The sequence below is a fragment of the Cheilinus undulatus genome, linkage group 14 (genome assembly GCF_018320785.1).
Source record: "Cheilinus undulatus linkage group 14, ASM1832078v1, whole genome shotgun sequence".
Classification (NCBI taxonomy): Eukaryota; Metazoa; Chordata; class Actinopteri; order Labriformes; family Labridae; genus Cheilinus; species Cheilinus undulatus.
Genome location: NC_054878.1, coordinates 19,377,168 through 19,384,604, shown reverse-complemented (window position 1 = coordinate 19,384,604; position 7,437 = coordinate 19,377,168). Strand labels below are relative to the sequence as shown.

At 38.4% G+C, this 7,437-nt stretch overlaps 2 protein-coding genes across 2 annotated transcripts; one reads left to right on the top strand and one right to left on the bottom strand.

Annotated features, from left to right (window-relative positions):
• Nucleotides 1–470: 470 nt before the first annotated feature.
• fkbp3 (FKBP prolyl isomerase 3) lies at nucleotides 471–2,240 on the top strand. Its single transcript, XM_041804466.1, has 7 exons — nucleotides 471–593; nucleotides 939–1,040; nucleotides 1,138–1,239; nucleotides 1,329–1,464; nucleotides 1,551–1,618; nucleotides 1,703–1,800; nucleotides 1,916–2,240. Exons 1-7 carry the CDS (start codon nucleotides 489–491, stop codon nucleotides 1,968–1,970), a joined length of 666 nt encoding a protein of 221 aa, XP_041660400.1. The 5' UTR covers nucleotides 471–488; the 3' UTR covers nucleotides 1,971–2,240.
• A 1,806-nt stretch (nucleotides 2,241–4,046) lies between these two features.
• Nucleotides 4,047–6,299, bottom strand: faua (FAU ubiquitin like and ribosomal protein S30 fusion a). Its single transcript, XM_041804467.1, has 5 exons — nucleotides 6,164–6,299; nucleotides 5,625–5,706; nucleotides 5,362–5,506; nucleotides 4,406–4,461; nucleotides 4,047–4,270 (listed from the first exon to the last, which is right to left on the bottom strand). The coding sequence occupies exons 2-5, from the start codon at nucleotides 5,697–5,699 to the stop codon at nucleotides 4,145–4,147; spliced, it is 402 nt and encodes a 133-aa protein (XP_041660401.1). The 5' UTR covers nucleotides 5,700–5,706; nucleotides 6,164–6,299; the 3' UTR covers nucleotides 4,047–4,144.
• Between the last annotated feature and the right edge of the window lie 1,138 nt (nucleotides 6,300–7,437).

The following is a 7,437-nucleotide window of genomic DNA, read 5'->3' as shown; positions in this document are numbered from 1 at the left end:
AAACCTGGTACTTATATCTAATGGTCAAAACATTTATAATAGTTTGTCATGAACAGTAATGATTCTTTAAATATGTTTTCTTTAAAATGGTTCTATCACATATCCTCCACTCTTGCATTTCACTTATTTCTCCTCTAGATGGCAGGAAACACATAATGTAGCTATACACGCTATATAGTCTACACTTATTAGTTCCCTGTATTGTAAATATTGTTAATTTAATGTTGACGAGTATTGTGCGTACATCTTTTATAGCTTTCATTCATACGGACAGCTTCTGCTATTGCGTTTGTATCTCTTGATTTCGTATCTCCGTTTCCAGTGGTTACATTTTTTTTCTTTTTAACGGATTTTTCCCCTTAATTCACCCTAATTATTACCCGACAAACTAGTGTTTTCTTATTAAATAGCTGTCACGATAAATGAGAAGTTTATACAGTTTTTGATATACGCCACAGGGGTCAAAGTTGAACAGTACGCCTCTCAAAATGGCGGAAGAACCAACACGGGAGTGGAGCGATGAGCAGCTCAAAAGTGATGATTTACCCAAAAAAGACATTATAAAGTTCATTCAGGACAATGCAGCACACTCGGTATGTTTGCTAATTTTTTCCCCTTGGGATTTTATTTTTAATAGTTTAAGGTTTAAGTGTTAATGCTGCCTTCAAACAGCAGCATGCTGCATGGTTAGCTAAGATGAGCTAACAGGAAGGCTGGAGTGATATAGCATCATTTTAGCCTATAGGTGAAATGGACTATAATTAAATTACGCCGATATTGTGCATAATGAAGTTAAAACGTGTATCATCTGCATATCAGACTAGCACAGCTACATATACTCATCACTATTGCTTTAGTCAGGTTATAATCTGTCCATGACGTACAGGTACATAAGTGTTTAATATCTTACCTGTATTATTGTCACGTTTCCGTTTCAGTTCCTCAATGAGCACAAACTGCTGGGAAACATAAAAAATGTGGCCAAAACAGCAAAGAAAGAGCAATTGATCGTCGCCTACAATGCGCTCTTTGAGAGCAAAGTAAGTGGTGCTAATAAGACCTCATTTTACTGCATCCATGGAGCTCATGTGTTTGCATCCAGCCACAATAGTGTCGTGTTTTCTCTCTCATTTGCAGAGGTTCAAAGGCACTGAGCCGGTTGAAGTAGTAACTGAGCAGGTGAAAGCTGTGAAAATTGAAGAGAAACCCAAAGAAGTCAAGACAGAAGTCATAGATGAGGTACTGATCCAACATATTAAATTCAGGATGTTGGTTGTTTCAATATTTACTGTGTGTGCTTAGCAACTATTATGTACTATATCTTGAAGGGTCCGCCCAAGTACACAAAGTCAGTGCTGAAGAAAGGTGACAAAGAAAACTTCCCAAAGAAAGGCGACACTGTGGGCTGCTGGTACACTGGCTCTTTGGAGGATGGAACTGTGTTTGACACAAATATTCCCCCAAGTATGTTTGAGTTTAAGCTTCAAGTGTAACTCGACTGTGAACAGTAGAAGCAGTATGATGGTCAACTATCACTGTTGTCTCTACAGCAGCTAGAAAGAAGAAGCAGACTAAACCACTGACCTTCAAAGTGGGCATGGGCAAAGTCATCAGAGGAGTGAGTTGCCTTTTAACTGCATGTGTATTTCTGTCATGGCTCATTTCTTCACTATGCATCATCTGTTATGTTTCTCTTTCATAGTGGGACGAGGCCCTTCTGACAATGAGCAAGGGTGAAACAGCCCGACTGGAGATTGAACCAGAGTGGGCCTATGGAAAAAAGGGTCTCCCTGACTCCAAGTATCCTTCTCTTCAGATGTGTTTACTTTGCATGTCATGTACACATTTTAACAGTATGCTTTAATGAAAATTTTTCCATAAATCATCGATTTCTCCTTAACTCCAGCTTCACCAGAATTCCGCCCAATGCAAAGCTGATTTTTGAGGTTGAACTGGTGTCTGTGGATTGATCAAGTTTTGGCCAGCATGCACTACATTTCAAAGCTGGAGGGACGTTAAATCCCTGCTGACTTTATTGTAAAGAGTCAAATTGAAAAAAGCCATTAGTTTGCAATTTTCTGTTTTTACTTGTTACAAGGAACAGCCAGTTATTACAGCATTTTAAGTTTTGGCTTGTCAATAATGTAAATATGAGACACCCTGAAACCTTACTCTCTGTATTTTTGTTTTGTTCTTATGCATGTACCATGTAAATGATATAAACACGTTTCAGAGACTAAGGAACAATGGTTGTTAATTTTCTCCTCACTAATAATGAAATCATAACCATTTTTATATGCAGTTTATGTATTTGAACTTTGATATAGCTAAATTATATTTTATATATAACGTGTTAAGTTAAATGTGTTGGTAGCAAAGTAATCTGTACACAACTAGATTTGCTGTTTTAAAATCTTAGGACTACACGGATCAAACAACAGGATTCCTACACATTTACACATTTCTAAAAATCAATTTTAAGATTTTTAAAATCTTTTAAGACCCAAACTGCAAATTAAAAAAAAAAAACTTCTTGCACAGAAAACAGCCAAAAATGAGGGGTTTGAGATTTCTCAGTACACTAAACCAGGTCTGAATTTTCTGATTTCATGTATGTTTATAAAATGACATATGGTTTGGAGCAAAGACATTTTTGGGGTCATAAATGCCCAAATCAGATGTTTTCTGGTACAATTAATGTCTCTTCCATATGGTAGTATTTATGCTGACATATTTTCAGGTGTGCTAACCTGATATTTCATTATTAAAAGAGGGAAATAGCACTCTTTGTCAGGGAGGAGCAGTCAAAATCGGGGCAGCCTTACCTATTTTTAAGGGGCAACTTGGTAAGCCCGAGAACTGTAACATGGACAATTATATACACTACGAGAATTAATAAAAGCATCTAATTTGACCGTCAGCAATGATTTGTCAGACATGTCTTACAGTCCCATTTAAATTTTAAGACCTTTCGTGAGTAAAAGATGACCTTTTATGACCTTGAATTTCAAATGTCCAATTTTGGACTTTTCAAGGATCTGCAGGAACCATGATAAAAATAAAATGAACAACTTCTAGGGAATCCCACAAATGTAGATATACTGACATTAGATAAAGAATTGTGTCTTGTATGCATGATGTATGGAAAAACCCTAGATATCAACGATATCAACTAAGGATGCATAGTAGTATTAGCATTAAGGTATTAGCAAATAACCTAAGAAGTTAAAATACCTATCATCATATATGAAAATTTCAGTGAATATATTGGCTGTACATATTGGAAGTATAACATATCAGCCATAAATACCAGTAAGATGTCTGTGTACCACCAGGTATAGGTGGATGCCTAGGGCATCAAACTCTCAGGCCCACCATCAGCCCTGAACATTTTAAATGAAACTCAATGTAAATTGTATACTACCACACTCATCTTGACTCAGCCTCTTTTCACAAGACACTTGGTGTTAGTACTATTAAAAGAAAAGCATGTGCACAGTACATACTGGTATCAGTATCAGCTACAATGTGCTTGGAATATTAAAAGTCCAACAGCATGCATCCTTTTCATTTAGAAAATTACAATACCCTCACAAGTAGGCTACTGCTGTTCAATGTACGCTTATACTGGCCTTCATCAGTAACATTCCCTTTATTCTCCTCACTTAAAATAATCTTGTCAAAATTAAAAAAGCTTTAAGGACAACACTCCAGAGGCAAAGATAAAGAGAACAATGCACTATAAAATCTGGCATCAATACCCAGAGTGCATTACACAACACTGACAGCCTACTTGTCAGTTTTAAATTGTTTTTCTTTGTAGAAAGTCTGCACATAAGACACAAATGTTCATGTATTTAAGTCAGTCTTAATGTGCAAGATTAAACCCATTAATGGCACAGTTTACCATCAAGTGAGTAAATTAGCATTGCCTACATCTTTAATTCCTCATTATGTGAACACTGTGTCATAACACACCCCAAGTGGCAACTACTCCATCCAACAAAGCTGTGTACAACTGAAGGATACATCTCACAAAAGCTTTGTCCAAGTCAAATGGTTTATTCTGTACAGAAAGAGAACATTGAACTTGGTAAAAACTGATGAGGGATGACTGTGTTTCTCCTTTCAGGCATAGAAGCACTTAGGAGTTGGCGTTGGGTCCCTTCTTCTTTCCGAAGGTGGGCACAACGTTCACAAAGCGCCTGTTGTACTGGATGCGACGCTTAGCACGGCCGGTCTTCTTCTTCTTCTTCTCCTGCTTGTCAACCTAAAAATTAAAGCAGTCAAAGACATGCAATTGTTATTCGTGTTGTCATTAAAAAAAGTAAAGAAAAAAAAATAAAAAGATGGGTTAATATTATGATGATTAGCTGGGATAAAAGGCAACAGGAAAAGGTCTTACCTTGGGTGTCTGTCCCCTGACTTTACCGGCACGAGCCAGAGAGCCGTGAACCTTACCTGAAGAAGGGAAAAAGACAAAAGGTTAAATGGGGAAATTCTCTACGCCAGTGGTTCTCAAGTGTTGGGCCAGGACTCAAAAGTGGGTTTGTCGAGGTCCTCCAAGTAAGTGCTTCGAAAACACTGTGGCAAAAAGGCTATGGTGTACAGAACACGTAAGTAAATATACATAAATACTTGATATGACTTAGTTTTTCTCTGAGAGCAAGTGCATTTCAGTTATTTTCTCTGGATCAATACTGATTTCCTGTTCTTAGGATGAAGAAACTGGTTCTCCCAAGATGCTGAGGAAATTTCTCAAGAAATTACCAAACTTTTTTAAGTATCTCAGGAAAAAGGTTGCCATGCAGACGCCCCCAACTTTAACATGCTCATTTTGTTCTGTCTCCTCGTTTGGTCAAGTTTTGTTCCATCTAGGGTCCGAAACAAGACAATTTTGAGTTTAATTTAGAGCAGTAGAAATTTGGGCCCCAATTTCTCAAAGAGTGGTGGAATTGGTCCCGATGCCTGACCAGTTGAGAGCTACTGCTCTAAGTAAACCAAGGCTCCTGCAAATGCTTTGAACACAAACAAGGAGGCATGATCTGCAAAAAAAAACATTTGTTGTGTTCTTCCATAATAATGCTTATTTACATGACCAATGACTGGCCTTAAAAGGCAGCAGAAACTAGTGCTCAGGCAAAATAAAGTGAGATGAACAAATATGAAAGACGCAACGTTTTTATAAAGTGTATTAAAGACAGTCTGATCTCAATAGCATCCATATATAAGTCGCTAAACACCAAGTTTGTGTATTCCTTTCTAAGTATATCCAGCAAGCCTTCTGGCAATACCATGTTTCACTTCCTATACATTTTTCTCACAAGCATAAACTCTTTTTACTGTAGCCTCTTTACTGACCTCCCAGCAGCCTGCCAGCTACCTCCAGGGTGCAGTGCTCTGTGACCCCACAGGATGCCAGAGAGGCATCATCCTCCAGTGGGCACCCAGCAAGCAACAGCACCTGATCCTCAACCAGGAGACCCTCAACTTCCTGGACATGAGCCTGAGCGACACAGGAATAAATATGAATCAAAAGTGTCATTATAAACATCACCCTAATTTCACATTAGGACTACTTTGGGAGAAAACGTCTAGTACATCGTTAACATTATTAGTTTTACCTTAATCTGTCCGACAGTCTCCTGTCCGGTCACCTCAAGGGTGTGAGTATTCTGGGCACGCAAGAAGAGCTGCATCTTGTTGCTAAAAAATAAAGGACCCAAAGAATTGTTAATTGGCATTTATTGCTGCGGAAATAAAACTTGTGGCGTTACATCAGCCAACCAGCACACATTTCTACCAATACCGACAAGAAAGGTGAATGTCCGGTAGTCTGATGTAACTAGTACATGTGCATACACATAACCATCACCCTATGGCGACTGGCGGATAAATAAAATTAAAAAGAAACGGCGCAAACAACGTGCTGAGAACTTGTACAGACATGTCTCTCTCGGTATCGCTAATGCTATGCTAGCATAACTAGCCACATGGGGAACGCGTTTCATAAAGTTCCTTAAAAATACACATAATTTGACAAAATAACTGATAATTGGATAAACCGTGACATAAATGACTATTATGGCGCCACATTTACTAACCAGAACCTTTGTGGGATTTACATTAGTTGGGTTTTTCAATGAAATTGTTCGGGCCTTACCTCGTTTGATGCTAGTCGTTCAACACTAGGCATAAAAAGGGCTGTATGAGGGTCGCGACTGCGCATGTGCGGATTTACGTATCCAGGGTTGGAACCCGTAGCCACGCCCACTGAACTTTGGAGTATGATACAACTGCATGCAAGACTGAAACGTTTTTAATGTTTTTGTTGTCAGGTACGCCTCAGTATCATTGCAAACATAAACAAGTCTAATTACAGCCATTAAACCTTCAGTCAAACCAGGTCATTATAAACAAGCTACAGCTTAAACAGTCCTAGGTGCATGGCTCTTCAGTTACACGTACGCGCAGGTAAAGAAAATGTTTGCGCATTAACTATTAGTTATGATTCCTTCCAGAACAAATATGTTGTGGACTTTAGGAACTTTTTTAATTATAAAAATGTGAACGTAATATCTCCTCATTGCTCACGTCAGCTTTCCAAAAAAACAAGTTAGGATATCAGTCAACAGAGGAATTTGTACAGGTGCATCTCAATAAATTAGAATATCGTGGAAAAGTTTGTAATTAAAAAAGTAAAACTTCCATATATTTTAGATTCATCAATAAAAATTGAAATATTTAAAGCCTTTTTTTCTGTTGATATGATGATGATTATGGCTTACAGCAAGCAAAAATCCACCATCTCAATAGTAGAATATCACAAAACATCCGTACATAAAAAAACTGATTTATGATACAGAAATGTTGACCATCTGGAAAATCATTCACGCAATACTTGGTTAGGGCCCCTTCTACTTTAATTACTGCATCAATGCGGTGTGGCATGGAGGCAATCTGCCTGAGGCACTGCTGGGGTTTTTATGGAGCCCTGATTACTCTGATCGCAGCCTTCAGCTTGTTTGTATTTAGTCTGGTGCCTTTCAGCATTCTCTTCATAAAACCTTATTCTTGACAGGGTTCAGGTCTGGCTAGTCAGCTGGCCAATCAAACAGTATTACCACGGACAGCAAACCAGTTTCAGGGATTTTTTTCTTTGCTTTGGAGGTGCCAAGTCCTGCTGGAAAAAAAATCAGTATCTCTAACAAGCTTCTCAACATGGAAGCACAAAGTGCTCTAAAATCTCCTGGTAGACGGGTGACTGCTTGACTCTAGACTTGATAAAGCACAGTGGACCAACAGCAGCAGATGACATGGCAACCAAAACCATCTCTGACTGTGAAAACTTTACAGTGGACTTCAGGCATCTTTGATTCTGAGTCTCTCTGGTCTTCCTCCAGTTCTTTTTCTCCTTTGCCCAAGTGATGCGCTAAT